Genomic DNA, 18,086 nt, shown 5'->3' with positions numbered 1-18,086 from the left:
CATAACATTTTCAGAAATATATCAAACAATGAGGCAAGAGATTGGCAGATAGTCAAACGGTAATTTTTTACCAAACAAAAGAAAACTTAGAAGCAAATACATGAAAGAAGATATATGAGAAGCCATGTAAAACTTATCTGAATTTCGAAAAAACAAGAAACAAAAGATTCATATATTACCCAAGACTGGCTTACATTATCCCAGTATCCAAAACCTAATTTCAGTAACACAACAGCTGGACTTCTGACCCCAGGCACATTGATCTTCTTGTTTCTGATTCAAAGCCAAAATCACCATCCATGAACTGCCATCCTGTCAAAATTGTCAAACCAATATTCCACTGGCTCATTGAATCTACAGGTTCTACTTATGTTCCCCAATTTCATGATGTTGGTTACCATGAGAGGAGGGTTTATGGAGGCTACCAACAAGAGCAGCATAAGCTCTATCATCTGGTGTTAGTCCCATTCCCATCATTTCATCATACAACTTAAAAGCTTCATCTGCTCTTCCTTCCTTGGATAATCCTGAAATAACTGATGTATATGTTGCAATATTCCCGATTATACCCTTTGCTGACATTTCATTGAAAAGATTCAATGCCTCATCTACCCTTCCAGCAATACACTCCCCATGTATTAGTGATGTGTAAGTATATACATCTGGCAGTAATCCCTTTTCTACCATTTCAGATTTTAGCATGTGAGCTTGCTTCATCTTTTCGTTCTTGCTGTATGCATCTATAAGGGTATTGTACGTAACAACATTAGGTACCTCTCCCCTTTTCTCCATATCCCTAAATAACCACTCAGCTTCTGCAAGATTTCCTTCCTTACAATGTATCTCAATAAAAGTAGTGAAACTCACAACATTCGGAACCACTCCTTTCTCTAGCATTGTATTCAAAGTCCTCTTGGCTTCCTCATATCGATGCACTTTACATAGCCCACAAGCAATAATGTTGTATGTAAACACATCTGCTTCGATTTCCTTCCTTGCCATGATATCTTGCACCCTCAAAGCCTCATCTATCAAACCTCTTCTACAATAACCATCAATCATTGTATTAAATATTACTATATTTGGGTCAATGCCTTTACTTTGCATCTCTTCAAGCAATATTTCTGCAGCCTCCATTTGGCCTACCTTGCATACACCACAAAGTAAGGCCCCATAAGTATGTGCATTAGGAAGGATGCCTATCTGAGTCATCTCATCAAACAAAGCGGATGCCCTTTTAATGTTTCCTAACCTAGAATACCAATTTATCATCGTTGTATACACATGACTGTCCATTTCTAAATTTCGTTCATGCATTTCCTCGAATATCTTTTCAACTTCCCCTATATTTCCTAAACTCGCATACCACTGAATCAGAATACTATATGTAGCTAAACTATGAACAACTTGTTCCTTCTCCATTAATCTCAATATCTCATCTACACCCCTTTGATCCTTTCTTCTAACATAAGCATTTAACAATGTATTATAAGTGAACACAGTGGGTTTCACAATACCTTTACCAGCCATCTCAGCCATCAACTCCTTAGCTTTCTCAACCTCTCCTCCCCTACACAGAACATCAACCACAAGTGTCAGAGACTGAACCCTAATTTGAATCCTACCCGACTCGAGCATTCGATGAAAGAACCTACGACACAAATCCAGCTCACCACATTTCTTCAAAGCAAGCAAGAGTACAAAACAAGACCTCTCCTCTATCCCCAACCCCATCATCTTGGCATAATCAAAGACTCTAAATGCCTCTTCAAACAACCTGTTATCAGAACACACTCTGAACAGCATATCAAACAGCTTCTCTGCAAAATGTGGATCAAGTTCACCAACCAAAGAAACAACCCCTGGAATGGGGCAACAAAGCTTACCATCAATAACAACAGAGCTCAGAATGCTCTTCATGGTGGCAAATTTTCGAGCCTCAAAAAGTCTGGAAAGGAGAATCACATGGGCCTTAATATCAAGTATATGAGTAATATTAAAGTTTCTACTTCTAAGGAAGTTGAAAAATGACAACAAAGAATGAGGAGGGAGATCGGGGTTCGAAAGAACATGGTATGTAACATTGGGAGTGATGCATGAGATCATGGACTGCAGTTCTCTATCGGGTCTAAAATAATTGGTGGTATTCGAAATTAGGAGGTTTTGGGTTATCTTATTGACAAGTTCAAGTTGAAGCTTTTGTTGGTCTGAAGGAAAAGACAAACCTTTGTTGAAAAGTCTCAAAAGAGTCTTCTGAGAAGACATTGAATTAAACCACAAAAAAAAAAAATTATTGAAATTGTTGCAATGAATGGATTAAAATGGTTTTATAGAGAGATGAAGTTTTGTTTTACTGGAATCAAAGAAGCTTTTGAGATTGTGGGTTGTAAATTTGCTTCATTCTTACTCCGATAGGATCCCAAACAGGAAGAACACATATTACTTGATAGGGGTGTACATGAGCCGAGTATAAACAGGTTTGTTCTAATCCAGATCCGGCAATACGGCCCTAAATATTCATCAGATCTATTTTTAAGACTCTAACCCAAACACTAGGTCCGATGAAACCCCATCACTTTTGGGCCACAATTATACCAGGTGAAAACCAGGTCTAGATGAAATCTCATCACTTCGTGGCAGGAGCAGCGGCAGGGTCATATATGGTCTATGTCCATAGCTTTGTTTTCCTCATTGATTTGTGCAATACAACTAGGTTTTCCTTCTCCCATTAGTCTTCATCTAAGCCTGCCAAGCAAGGCAAGAACAAAAAAAAATTGACCAATTTATAGATGCCAAGACCAATAACAATTAAAGGAAAATCTGGTGGAAGAGTAGAAATAGAGTGAAACTTTTAAAAAATGAACTACATAATTTTACCTTCCGACAAAACATACTTTAAAAATGTTCATTGCCCTCTAATCTCTATCACGTCCTCTTTTCTTATTGGGCTCAAATTAAGAATATAATTAGAAGCCATTCAAGCAAAGCAAAGCAACACAAATTTACTAGTACATTATATCAATAAACTAGTTATCATAACCGAACCAGTAATCGAACCATTCAGAGTACTGGGTCACTGGTTCAACCAGTGGGTCATGGTTGAACTGGTTGACCCGGTATCACTTAAATAAAAATATAAAATCATAAAAAAAAGTTCAAATTAAAATTTGAAATACATATTACTACTGACACTTTAACAATAATCAAGTCTCAATTCCTAAAAATAACTAATACAAAAATAGACATTAAATCCAAAGGACATACCCATTGTTGCTTATGCATTCCTTCACTTAATTTGAAACACACTTGGTAAACTCAATTACCACTCAAAAATTATGATGTAAACAAGTACAGACTTTGATATAACAATACAATACAGAAAAAAATCAACAATGATATTAAATAAATAATCAAAAGGCATGGTGATATAAACAAGTAAAAGGACTTTGATACAACAAAACAAACACTCCATAATAGCATTCTCTTCCACAGAATTATGATCCGCAAGTTTATATTGGTCACTTCCAAACTTAGAAATTCAATGTTTCTTCTCTTATTATATCCACATAGATTTACACACAACTTATAAACATCACAAACTTTTCCTCTTTTCATTATCTAATAAATCTAGATATTGCCAATCTTGACATGATCATCACCACTGATGAATTCACAGGCAACCTTGACCATGATAAAAATTCCCTTGACCCAATCATCTTCCTACTTATCACTATTGATAAGCTCAAAACAATGCACACAGCAGCAGCCAAAGTAAGCAACACACCTGAATAATTCCCCCCTGAACAGCTTTGGAGAACAATATGAGAACCATCCTTTCCATCAATATCACCATGAGAGTTATTCATCTTCATAACCTACTATCTAATCAGTATAACTAATCATCAATTTATCAAATAAGCATCAATTCATCTAAACCAATTAGCATCAATTTATCTAAAACTACATTAAAACTGAAAAATACTAAGCATAAAAAAATTAATAGAGATTAAAGACTAACTGAAAAAAAAAACAATAAAACAAAAATCACCTACAGAAGCAGAAGTAGAAGTTGAGTCAGGAAAGGAGCAGCTTCGGAGTTCTGAGCTTCAGAACAGCCACACCTAAATCAACTTCATCATTACAATTACAGGCTAAGATTCTCTAAACAGGAACACTTTATTCTTAAGACATAAACCTAAAAAAATTAGTTAAAATTATGGTATCAACCCTTCAACAGTACCATTAATTTGATCAGAAAATTGATTAAACTTCAGTTACCGCAAAATGACAAATTAATTAATTAGGTAAAAAGAATGCAAGAATCTGTGAAGTGTGGAGTGCGAACCACGGAAGACAGGGCCAAAGGAAAAACAGGGGAATGCAGCCAGGGACTCACCGCAGCTGCTTGGCGACGGAACCGGCGAGAAGGAGACGACGTCCGAACCAGGGCTGGCAATTGCTGGTTGCTTCTGTTTCTTCTTGCTGAGCCGGCGACGACGAGACCAAGGAGGGCGGCGACACGCGAACTACGGCGGAACGCCAGCGACTGTGAATGAAGACAATGAGAGAGTTTGAGAGTCAGGGTGTCGCTGGTCGGCTGGTGTGAGTGAGAGCTTGAGAGGCGGATGTGATGTGTGAATTAGGGATTTGGGGCAGTTTAGAGAGTGGCTCGACCCAAACAGGTGACCGGGTGACTGAGATTTTGATCGAACCGGCCGAGGCGAACCGGGTTTGTTTACTATGCAATAAATAATTCTAGACTAACTGGTTTACTTGTTATCATCATCATACAATAAAACACATTGCATTATGCCATTAACTTCAATAACCAACCTTTTAACTTGGAAAGAGCTTAATCTCAATTTGCTCAGCAATACAACGTAGATAAAAAGACCAGATTAGACACTTAGCAGGTAAATACAACATCATCTAAAACTTTATTTTACTTAGAGTTAAATGTTTTAAATAATTGCAGAGTCAAAGTAAAGTGAGAATTTTAAGATGGATGAAGGTAAACTTTTTAGAAAGGATTAAATATTACAAATTAGATTTAAGTATTATTAAATTTTATTTCTAAAATAAATCAATTATAATGTGGAAATTAATATTTATATTTAATGCCTATTAAATTTATGCCTTTCATGGCTCGTATTGATGTGACAATATGGAATAAACAGAAAGTGAAGGAAAAGTTACCAATCGCGCTATTTAATTTTGAATTGATATAGTTGCCAATTGAGCTACAATCTCAAACCATCACTACTGCTCGTGAGGATAATCACTATTCACTAGCACCTAAAACCAAGTCAAATAGAGGAGTAATTCTCAGTTTTACTAGCAGATATTGTATGAAATGCAACTAGTGAAACAGAAATTTTAAGACTAGAATTAAAAGCACTACCATTTACATCACTTTGGCTATTAGCCTATTACCATGGGCAGCCAAACATACATAACCCTATTGGCCACCCAAAAAAATTGACATCTTAGACTAAAGATTGCCCTTACAACATTCTTTTCCAGGACACTTCCTCAGAATACTTTTGTTATACTGACAAAAAAATCTAGTCAAATTACCTTTCCAGAATGCACTGCTAGAAATAACCTAAGTCAGTGAATAACCCCAAAACAGATAACCTACTTAAGACTACAAATGGAACATAGAAGTCAACTGGCTTGGTTTGACAGAACTATCACCTCAGTACTACTGCAAGAAGTACTGCCAGCACCCACAGAAGCACAGTTAAGAGCTACGCTAGAAGCAGTGTTTGGAGTACACAGGGTCGGAGCATTGCCCTGCGGATTTTGATCGACCTGCAAGTCGTGCTCCGGTAGCCCTGGTGATCCCTTTGTCAGATGTTCGTCGTTTGGATTTCTGTCTGTATCAGCGGGAAAGGAATCGGCCTTAACATCTGTGGATGGCTTACTATTATCATCAACACAATCCACAAACTTCTCACATAAATCAGAAGATACAGGAAAGGATTGGCAATCTTCTGTATCTGTCTGGTGCTTAGGTGGTTCAGTTGGGTGTACTTCGGCTTCATCAGAGCCTGGTGTGGTTACCACTTTGGAGTTTGTTTCGCAATTATCGGGACAATCTTCAGTGATGTCCTTTGACTGAAGGTGCACCGAGTCATTGGTTGTAGGAACTGCTTCACCAGAGTGACAACCATCTCTAAGACATTCTGTTTCCTCATAAGTATTGCAGCAGTTGTTTGATTGACCATCTAAATCTACTTGCTTCTCATCATCGTTCAGCTCGACGCAATCAAGACTAGTATTCTTACGTGTACCGGCGTCTTCAGTTCCATCATCAGGGGGATTTGCAGTGCTTATGTCTTCCACTGGCAAATTTTCATGGCAAACAACTTGGCATGTGATATCTTCTGGACATTTATCATGAAGTTTAGTGTTGCCATTATTGTTGGGTAAGTTATTCAATGAACCCTCAGGAAGAAGACTGCCAGATTCAGTAGGCATGGTTTTATCCATCATCTGGTCATCATTAGAACAAGGGATGTCGGCAGAATTGTTCATTGACTGAGATCCAAATGATTCTGCCCCTTCACAATTATTTGCCACCTCGCCTTCTGTATGATCTTTCAGAAGATTGGAAGCTGCAAGAAATTGCATGGAGCAATTAACAATGTTGAAATTTTCAGAGTATGAAAGAAGAGCAATGGCCATCTCAAATCATACATGAGGACCCGCAACATACCTTCTGCAGTAATCACAGTTTCCTCAGCAAACTTATGCTTCAACATCTTCTTCTGCAGCATATCTACATGAGGGAATATCAACAGACTCATGCTCTTTATTATTTTCTTGTTTTCCAATTCAAGCGGCTCAAACCCAAAAACAGAAGTCCAAGTTTCTCTCATTTCTGAGATAGCTGGTATGACCAATAATTCAACATTTAAAGAGCTAAGTGCCTGAAAATAATCATAGAAACGGAGGATTTTAAGTCATCAAAGTGAGAAGAAGGTCCAAAGAAAACTTGATGAAATGAAAGAACAAAAGGATTTCACTCTACAAAAGCACACATAATAATTTACTAACATAACGTATCATCTATCAAAGTGAAACATTATTCTGCCCAGAGAATGGCCATTTAATGTTGGCCCTTAAGGGCTGAAAGCTCCTTTTTACTTCGCCAAATTGTCAATATGGAAATAGAAGTGAACTTTTTAGACTAGTAACACTTGCTAGTGTTAAATGGTACATATTGCTTTCTTTTCAAGATACAGTGTAAGCAAAGGACTCCATTTATTTGCAACACCGCCAGTGTTCAGAGACTGAACGTAGAGCATCTACTAAGATTTACTTCATTTTCTCCACTTTCTATGAATAAAGCAAAAGGAAATAATAGCATCCCCAACATAAATTCTGTTACCTAGCTACCCTTACCTCAGCAGAATTCATGCCTTTCGCATTCTTTCTCTCAGTCATACTTCAGCACTTACATGTAGGGTCTCTAATGCTTGGCTCACCCCACCCCCCCCCCCCTTTTTCTTCTTCTAAATAATGAGCAAGGCTCTTGATTAAATTCTCTGCAACCAAACCTAGGGATAAAAATATAACAGTTTCAAACTTACACATTCAATGCCATTTAGAAGCCGGCGGCACATCCCTTGTCGCCTATACATAAAACGGGTCCCAATAAATGGCATCTCTGCTAGTTGATTTCCATGAATCCTATTTGATAAATAAAAAAAGTAAGTCATCAGAATATAAAGTAAGCTTTCTTCCACTGGCCAAAAGGGAACTTCACAATGTATGGTGGAATACATAAAGAAGATTAAATAATTAGTTGTTTTCACCACCGAAAATATATTAATTCCATACCAAGGCCTCGCTGCATACATACTGGCCATTGTCCAGTTATAAACAGTGAAAGCATTCATAAAATTCAAGCATATATTTACCTGATAGTTGCAGTAGCAACGATTTCATCCCCTCGCTCGAGAATTGCAGTAATGAATCCACTATAGTTCAGACGTTTGAAGTTTGACCTGACAAAGGTAAAAGAATAAAACTAAAATATATGATATTATGAATGATATGATACCAATCCATCCAAGGAAAAGCAGGCACACACAACTTAAGGAGAATTCGGTTGCAAAACACAACCACCTAGGCCCACCCCAAGAAAGGCCATTAAAATGACAGAGAAGTGGTCATGTAACCTTACCCACAATTATATAGAATGCCATGGATCAGATTAATCCCGCTTCTCTCATCAATGTATGGCATGAAGCACTCATCCATTACCGATAATGCAACAGCCAGCTTGGAATTACATTCAATTATCTCAGGTTTTGTCTGAGAAACATCAAGGGCAACATCTGATCTCCGAATTAAAGTCAAAGAAAATCCATCTTCAATTTCACGCTTAACCCCAAGAAGCATTTCAAGCCTCTCTGATAACTGGAAGAGAAGACAGTAAAACAGATTAACTTGATTAAAATAATAATAAATGTCAACAGATGACAAATTCCTTCAATAAGGATACCTAGAAACGAGGGCTAATAACTGAAATGAAAACTATAGGTCTTTGTAAATCAGAAAGGAAAGGATAGCCTATAGAGTACTCTAATTCAAACACAACCAATTGCAACTGCAGAGTGAGACATATTGCCTGCTCACAGACTTGTGGGCTGTAAACCACACTCACAAGAACATGCATCATCTCTGTTTATCAATGAACCTATCATATAAAACCTAGCTTTGTTCCCCATAAATGTTCCATTTCTCAAATTTTACTGAAATAAAATCTAAGCAAATATGTAGTCTCTTGCAAGGTACTTTTCTACATGAATCAGGCAAATTCAATGTAAATAGAATAATCAAAGTAAAATCTATTGGAAGACATAGATTTTACAACTAAAAAAAGTTGAATACTGTGTATCTCTCAGTTTAACGAAAACAGTAAAACCCCAAAGAAGCAAGTTACAGATAATGCTACTTACTCATGCCAAAATAATAGGATTTACATCAAAAGCTGAGTTGTAATACAAAATAATCCGATCCGCATTAAAGAGGCTAGCAAAAAAACTATTTACATAGCAGCAACTACTTTAAGTCAAAAGCTAAGCAAAACTCCAGTTACTAACTACTACATAATAATAACCTAGCATCAACCAAGCAGACTAACTAAAACTTACACATAGCGACCAAGATTCTAATGCATTAAAAACTAGATCATACCTCTTGGCATCTGTTTCCACAAAAGGAGGCATCTCTGGAATCATCAGGCTTGGCACCATTTTCTTCTGCACAGTCTCTGTGGTCTACAAAAGATTAAAAAAACTTATTCATTTCTTACAGGGAAATAAAACATTTCATCTTGGGAAATGATTATCACAATTAACAAAGGGATATATGTATGCATAGTAAATACATTTTGCTTCACATAAACGGCATGTGAGTAAGGTTGACATAGCAGAACCATCTTTTTCATCTGTCTGATTTGAACTACCACCAACCGACCCGCAAAATTTGCAACAACAATATACACAGTGCCAGTCACCGGATGGGAACTTCTGCAAGCAAAAGAAAGACATAAACTTTATTTTTCTATCTAAACATTAAAGTGAACTATCTGCCATATGCAAATATTTCATGGACACATCCGAAAACTAGAGAGTATTAGACATAATAACCAGAGTTCCTCATCACTTCATGATGGGCACCACAAATTCTGAAGGCATATCCAACACAAGTTTGCCAGCAATGAAATTGAGAATTTGATATATTTGATCTTTCTTAGGTACTAAGCAATCCAAGGTATAAAAAAAATGTTCTTCAATGCTAAACCATAACCGACTGGCAAGCATAGTTCATGCAAATACACCAATACATCAACCAGAACAAGTTGATTGAGAGAGAAAGGAACAGAGAGACAGAGAAATAACATAAAAGAAGGAAATAAGAAGACACTGAAGTCGAGAAAACCAACAAAATTTGCACCAAGTTGGCTGGAATCCAACTTCTTTTTCTGAAATCAGAAAATGGCCAGACAGAAAGGGGAAAAATGGATTGATACATGAATATGAATTATTTATCCTGATAAAAAATTCAATAGAAATAGTACTGTTAAGAGATATTATATTAAAATAAATTAAACAAAAATGTCCACAAAAAAAGCATCAAGATACATACGTTTATATCCAAGCAACTCTGGTGGAAGGTTGATGGGCAACCATCACAGCAGATCAAGTCTCCCCCATCTCCACAGACACCACATGTGTCATCATTTGGATCCTCGCCAGCAACATCAACAAAATGAAAACCTTTACGTTCACACTCATCCTGTTTATTCCATGAATCTAGTAGGCATTGCAAGAGGGAAGTTCCTCCCTCTATGTGTATATTTTTAAGTGGATCAGAGTGTTTGATTCCTGCATGAGCTTCAAAATCTGAAATCGTTATGACTTCATTACAGCAACCGCAATGAATGCCATCTCCTGTGATCTTACCGTCCAATAACACATTGTTCTCTCCAAGTTGCATATAATGAACCTTCCCATCTTGCAGAATTGTTCCCAAATCTATCATCCATGCAAGTACAGTTCGTTTTCCGCAGTATGGTACATATCCATTAACTTCTGAATCTATATCAACCTCAGCATTGCGAACCAATGGAGCACCTCGCTTCTTGCTTTGTGTTTTATGTCTCTTATGATCCCTGACCAGACCTGACACTTTATTAGGCAACATAACATCTGTGTCATCGTCCTCTGTCCATTTCCTTTTCATTTTCCGCTTCGCAGATTTACCCATGCCTGCATGCGAACCTGCTTTTCCTTTCTTCCACTTTTTACCCTTCACCCCATTTTGCATCTTTTTATTTTTACTTCCTCTTTGCTTTTTCATTACCTTGGTCAGCATTTGGAAATCCGCTTCAGGTATTGGTGTAAATTCAAAACCTGGCCCATATACCGTTCCTTCACCATCAGCAGCTTCGTAATGTTGTTTAAGCCTATTGTAAGCCAAGGTGATAGACCAGTGTGTCTTACCATCTAGACTAACATACACGGCATCCTTGTATTCCCTTCCATTCCTAGGTCTATAATCAACTGTCCAGCCAGCAGCTAAAATCTGCTCCATAATCTTTTCCCTGACTAACTGCTTTTCTTCCTTCCTTCCTTCCTTCCGCATTTTTTTCTTCCTTCCATCCTTTCCTAGTTCTTGCTTTCTTCCTTCCATTATTTCTCCGCTTATTCCCTCACAAACCCCATTGCTCTCAGTTTCCAAAAACTTCCCTAATTTATCATCCTTCACAGGAGAAATTCCCTTCGTTTCTAGCTCTTTCTGAGAAGATCTCCTTGAGCTCCAATAAGCAATCCCATTTGCTTTGGCACCAACCGTTGCAGTTAAACCTTTTTTACCTTTTCGACGGCGCACATTGACTTTTCTATCATGCACCATTATTGGGAGATGGTTTTGTCCATGAACCTTGGGGGTCTACCCCTCTTCCTTGGAGACTGCTCAACTAGCTTATCCGGATCTTCCACCTTCACTTTAGGAGGCCTCCCGCGCTTCCGCTTCTTCTTTCTGCCATTCACATCCTTCTTCAGCTCAACCTTCTCATTCCCACAACTCACCATACCTAACTCGTCTGATTCTTCCAACTTTACTTTCCGAGGCCTCCCACGCTTCCGTTTCTTCTCCAGCCCAACCCCCTTATTCGCACAACCATTAGGAACAAAATCATCATCATCTTCACTATCCTTCTTGACTGTTACCCTCCTAAGACCACCATGTCCCCCGCCTCTCCCTGAAACAACTACACCACCACTATTCCCTCCACTGCAAGGTTTTTCATTTTCTGGCCTCTTTGTCCTGGAACGCAACACTCGACCACCTATAGTTACAGACTCTGTCAACTCTTCTCTCTCACTCTCTACCATCCTTTCAACACCACCATCTTCACAGCCCTCATTGCCCCCACCCTCAACTGATTCAGCATCCCCTTTCCCACTAGTACTAGCACCCAAATCAGCATCACATTCTTCCTTCGCATCTCTTTCAACGACATTATCCTCCTTCTCCGCAACCACTGACCCTAACACCTCCCCACCAACCTGCGAACCTTCACCACCTAAATCGAAAGGAACACTCTTTACACCATCACCCCCGCCAGCACAAACATTCCCCAATCGAGTCTGAGATCTTAAACCCTCTCTCATTTCTCAACACAAAAATCCCTAATTCCACAAACACCTAACAGTTACACTTGCAGTACACTGAAAGCAAACCCAGTTAACACACCAAAAACCCATTCAAATCAAAACCCACACAAAAACAAAGGTCTCATAGTGCAGAAGGTAACCAATTCCCCTGCAAGAACCACAGTGTATTTCACAATAAGGGTTTCCTTCTCAACAAAAACGAAACAAAAAAAAAAAAAGAGAACTTTACAGAAAAAAGAAAAGAAAATTCAAAAGGAGAAGTATCAGTCAGATCAGCATCGAAACGCAGTGAGAGGTTCGAAGCTTACCAATGCAGAGAGGAATCGGAAGAGAAGGAAGCCTAAGAGTACACGCGACGAATCGGAGGTATAAGAAGAAGAAGAAGAAGAGGCATGGCGTTTTGGAATTTGAGGTTTTAGAGTGAGAAAGCATAGAAAGAGACAAAGAAAAAACAGAGAAAATATAACGAGAAAAATTGAAAAATTGAGAGTGAAAAAAATGTGTAATTTGGTAAGAAGAGAGAGAGAGAGAGAGAGAAAGAGGAGAAGACCCTGAACGAATACGGTTTATAGGGCGGTCTTAAGTCTTAACTCTTAAAATGTTAATTCTTAATTGTCTTTTTTTTTAATTAATTTTTTTATTAATATTTTTTATTTATTTCTTTATTTGCTTTTTTAAACTTTATTTTAGTTTTTTTTTTTATAATGATGAGTACTGAATACGTTATTATAGACATAGACAATAGAATACAATTTGAATATTTTGGTTATATCCAGTGTATTTAAAAATTGGATTTTTTGTCTTTTTAATATAAAACTTTCTACTTAAGCTCTTTAAAATAATATAGTTTAGACCGTTGAGGCGTTTATTATCAAATATCAAATTGTTAAATTTTCAAATCGAAAGTTCTTAAATTCTGTGACATGTGTAGAAAATATTTTACAAATGGTTAATTATGTATGCATTTAACAAACATTTATTATATATTATATAGAATTTAATTTTGATATATTTTTAATATAAAATAATTATATATGTATATAATTATATAATATTATATTAATAAAAATATAGTCACCAAAAAATATTAATAAAAATATCTATTTTTTATATTAATTATATAAATAATCATAAAAAATAACAGATGTGATTAAATAATTATATAAAATATTTTAGTATTAGTATACTAAATACAAAATTAGTCATTATATTGTGTATATATGCATATATTATTTTATATATTTTTAATATATATTTAATATTTTAATTGTATTTATATAAATAATTAATTTAAAAATATTTTTTATATGCACATAATATGATCGTTATCTATAATAGTAAAATCTTTTATAATTACAGTTTAGTCTAGATGGCCAACAAAATTAAGTTGGGTATTCTTAGTTATTGGATTCTCTTTAAATTTATTAGTAATTTGTGAGTTTTAAGTTTAAGAAAATAAGAGCCTTGTAAGAAATGTGTAACTATATATGGAGTATCGGACAAGTATTACTGTCTTTTTGAGTTAATATTGGGACAATTTTAAATTATGATTTTTAAGGCATAAACTAGATTTTGTAGAGACATATCTAATTGTCCTCATTCACTTTAATAGCCTTAATGTATGAAAACATTTGTAACTCTTTAAAAAAAAATAATAATTTTGTTTTATATGTTTAACTTTTTTTTTAAGTATATATTCAAATTTATTTTTAAAAGATTATTTGTTTTTTAAATTAGTTCTTAAATTTTTTTTTTAATTAAATCTATTCTTCAAAAATTATAAGTTAATCACATCAGTCTTTTTGTTATTTTATTTGTTAATAAAGTCAAAATCTACTAATGTGATACATTAAGTGATACTACAGTATATATCTAAGAGTCTTAATTCGCTGTTAATATAATAAATTTATGATATTAGATCAAATCAAAACCTAATTAAAAAAATATTGAGATATTAGAATCCTTCAATTTGGGGTTGATTTGATTTAATTTTATAAATTTATCATGTTAACCGCTAATTAAAACTACTAAATGTGTATTGTGATATCACTTAACGTATCACATCAATAAATTGTGATATTGTTAGCAATAAAAGTAACGACAAAAATAATATAACTAAATTAAAATCTTTGAAAGACGAATTTAATTAAAAAAATATTTAATAGAGCCAATTTAAAAAATTAATATTTTTTAAGAATTAATTTAATTATTTATTCAATTTTTTCCTCTTAAATATTCTTCAAGTTAATTTCTACTAAATTTTTAATAACTCCAAAAATAATAATAATAAAAAAAAGATATCTAATTGATGTGACATGGAGTAAGAATAGAATACAAAATGATAAGGAATAATCTTTTACATCATTTTCTTCTTAATAATTAGCAATAAGAAACGTGCTTTTTGGACTTTCAACTCAACTTTCAATTTTCAGATATTTGGTTCTAGGAGTCATGGTTTTCTTATTTTGCTATTTCCATGTAAAACTTTCAGATATGTCCAAATTCTCCAACCAAAACCCTTTCCTTATTTTCTGACTGTGGCCCTTCATTTAAGGCTCTGCCCTCTATTCAAAGGTGTTCCTCTTCTTTACCTTGTTTGTTTCATACTTTTATTTATTTATTTATTTTTTCATTTTTATGATGATTGAACTTGTCCTTTGCCTTACTTATTTTACTTTGGATACTTTTGTTATGATGTTGAGATTTCGGTTTACTCATTATTTTCAACCAAAACATTATTATATTATTTTACACGTGATATGATTACTTTTTCTCTTTTATATAGTATTAAATAATTTTTTTTATTTTATTTTTGAATTTTAATGTTATGAATAGTCCACAAATTCTTTATAATCTCATTAAATAGGACTTATAGAATGACGTAGGTACACAAAGGGGAAGCTATAAATAAATAAATAATTAATTGATTAACTAACATATATATATATATAGGGGCAAGTCTAACTGACATAACTAAAATCTAATATACATAACTAAGTCAATAATTAACACTCTATTTTAATATTTGTCACTCCCTTATTCAAACAGAGGCGACATAGATTGTTGTCAAAATAAAAGAATTTGGAGATAGAGATTGGTTAGTTGATTAAGATATCAATAAAGTCATTTATGCACTATATTATTTAATAAAATTATTCTCATGACATAACTTCTTACCCCCTTTTTATTTAATTAATTCATTTATTTTACCACTCCCTCCCAATTCCTTATAATTGAGAAAAACAATGAATATAAACTAAATTATTTTCATAATTATTCTAGTAAAATAAACAATATCTTTAAAATGGAATGTTATTTCAGTAGAAGTAACCAACAATCAACATGAAAAATCAGATAATTTTAGCAATAAAATTATTGTAGCTAAATTGTACAATAATCAAAGTTGGTTATCTAAACACTAACTTTATAGTTGCCTTTGATGTGCAAAATTCTCAAAAGGTGGATTACAGCACCAACTGCTTCCTCTCATCTCACTCAAGCTCCCATGTATTCTTTAAATAAATATCTATACTCAAATGTCATGAACACAAAAAAAAATAAATAAATAAATAAAATAGGCTTTCTAACCTATTAATTATATTATACGTATACTAAAATTAGTCACAAAAATCAGCTATTAATATAAATATATATTAAAATATAAAATATACATTAGCTAAATAATATATATATATAATAATTAATTTTAATAACTAATTTTAATATATAAATAGTATTTTTGTTAATACATCATGAGACTCACATTTAAGTTAAGTATTAGAAGTCTTATAGATATTAGTGTTCCAATGTATTTGTTGGGCTTTTATATATATATATATATAACATAATAAATACAAAAAAATTATTATAATTTAATGGTTGAAAAATTGATAAAAAAAAAAAATAACTTAAAGGGACTAAATTCGACTGACTTACAATTATTTTGAAATAATCAATCATCTTTATATAACGGGTTTTTGCCATTTTCTTACCATGTCTTGAGTAGGTTGATTTTTTTTGTTTTGGAATATATGAGTTTGTAGTGTTCTATTATGGAATATGAGGGTGCTATACTATAATGTGGGACAGCTTTTTGTAATTTTTATTGTGAACAATTCAGACCGTGCGAATTATTTGTGAAGTAAAATGTAAGTGGCAAATCGGATGGTCCGATTTGCAAAGAGAAAAAATTTAAATTTTGGAAGGTGCAAATCAGACCGTCCGTGTTGTTTTTTTTTTAATAATAGAAAAGTAATTCGCAGAGTCTGAACTGATTATTATAAGTTTTTTTTTAACGAATTTAAATAATTCGTAGGGTCCAATTTGGTATGAAAATTTCGGTTCGTCCGATTTGTTCTTAACTGATCCCACAAGTTCGTAAAGCTCACACGGTCTCCATACCCCCGTCCTACCCCAATCCCTTCTCCATAATAAAAATAAAAAGCGTCCCGAGTACTTCACTATTTTTGTTGCTAAGAACACCACTTGGGATCTCCTGGCTGGCTTGCATCTATTTCATCTTTTGTTTTCTTTTTCTCCATCTTTACTGGTATTTTTTCTTAGAAAAATTGGTTATCAAATCAATTATTTATATAAAACATATATTAAAATATAAAATATATATTAAAATAAATTAAATAATATATATTTATTTTATTTTTATTTTTTTAATAAATTAATATATTTATTTATATATAAATATATAATAATTAATTTAATAACTATTTTTTTGTGTCTATAGTATTTCCTTTTTTGTACATATGTATATAGTATTTTTTCAAAAAAAGAAAGTAGGCTGAATTTCCCCTAAGCCCAAACCAAACAGAACCCAACAAAAAAAAAAGATTTTGCATAGTAAACAAATACGTATTTGTTCCATACCAAAAAAAAAAAAAAAGGATTTCTTGTTTTTCTACTTTTGGTAATATCATACATAGACTATACTTAAAGGGTTCTCCCATGTCTCTACTCTCTACCGAGACCTAAACCCTGGAATGTGTAATTTATGACTTATGAGGTTCATAAAATTACCCAATTTTTTTCATCACAGTATTTCTTTATTCGACAAGTTAAGGACTAATCTATGGCGAATGTAAGTTCTATTTAAGGGTTTGTCATTAACCAACAAATTGCTATATGTATAAGACGAGATTCAAATTCCAATCTTTGTTTAAACAGACTAGTAAACTAACCAAACTTGGTTCAATTGCCAGTTGGTCACTAGCATCAAGGCCTCCACACAATGAACAAATAAGTGTTTTCTTTTTATTTTTTTTGTTACTCTTTTTCTGAGTCTAGGTAATGTGAAGGCTGAAGGCCCAGACGAGAGTTAGACCACAAAACAAGGTATAGAGGCCGAGTAAGCATTAGACAAAAACAAGAGGGATATATGATCCTTTATCAACAATAAAAGAATAAAGCATATACAAAATAAAAAGATAAAACAAATATAGTTCTAGTTAAATGCATGAATTTTGATCACAAAAAAATGCATGAATTTATTTCTTCAATATTATTAAAGGAAGAAAGATGATCAACCATCTATGAAGAGAGAATCATAAGCAACCATGGTACAACAAGTTTCAAAGTCCAACAAGTGTTTACAAGAAATAGATTTAGGACTTTAGATATCTTATTAAGAATAAAAACTAATTATCTCTCATGTTTTCCAAAATGATTTTTGCATAACTTATTTGAGAAATTTCAAGGAATTTATTGAAATCAAGTTTTCATATGATAAGAAAGTGCAAAAACATTTTTTGTGCACTAGGATCGATCTTCATATGAAAACAATTGAAAAACATGTTTTGATATTGTTTTGAATTTAATTTTGATGCACTGATAGGTGCATCCAATCATGTAATACCACATCATAAAAAATAACTATTA

At 33.8% G+C, this 18,086-nt stretch overlaps 1 protein-coding gene and 1 pseudogene across 13 annotated transcripts; both read right to left on the bottom strand.

The window, feature by feature from the left end:
• Nucleotides 1–41: 41 nt before the first annotated feature.
• On the bottom strand, nt 42–4,671 carry LOC112726893 (uncharacterized). 13 transcript variants are annotated; one of them, XM_025776449.3, is made up of 5 exons: nt 4,397–4,632; nt 4,053–4,121; nt 3,785–3,882; nt 1,518–2,745; nt 42–1,142 (listed from the first exon to the last, which is right to left on the bottom strand). In XM_025776449.3, exons 4-5 carry the CDS (start codon nt 2,263–2,265, stop codon nt 364–366), a joined length of 1,527 nt encoding a protein of 508 aa, XP_025632234.1. In that variant the 5' UTR covers nt 2,266–2,745; nt 3,785–3,882; nt 4,053–4,121; nt 4,397–4,632; the 3' UTR covers nt 42–363. The 13 variants fall into 13 exon arrangements, with proteins under 13 accessions (XP_025632234.1, XP_072064939.1, XP_029146436.1 ...); XM_072208838.1 differs by having other exon boundaries at nt 42–2,745; nt 3,785–3,875; nt 4,049–4,121; nt 4,346–4,634; XM_029290603.2 differs by having other exon boundaries at nt 42–2,745; nt 4,049–4,130.
• A 692-nt stretch (nt 4,672–5,363) lies between these two features.
• On the bottom strand, nt 5,364–12,749 carry LOC112726892 (uncharacterized; annotated as a pseudogene).
• Nucleotides 12,750–18,086: the final 5,337 nt, after the last annotated feature.

The sequence above is a fragment of the Arachis hypogaea genome, chromosome 12 (assembly GCF_003086295.3).
Source record: "Arachis hypogaea cultivar Tifrunner chromosome 12, arahy.Tifrunner.gnm2.J5K5, whole genome shotgun sequence".
NCBI classification, from domain to species: Eukaryota; Viridiplantae; Streptophyta; class Magnoliopsida; order Fabales; family Fabaceae; genus Arachis; species Arachis hypogaea.
The sequence above is the reverse complement of the archived record's forward strand: the minus strand, read 5'-3'. Positions and strand labels throughout refer to the sequence as shown.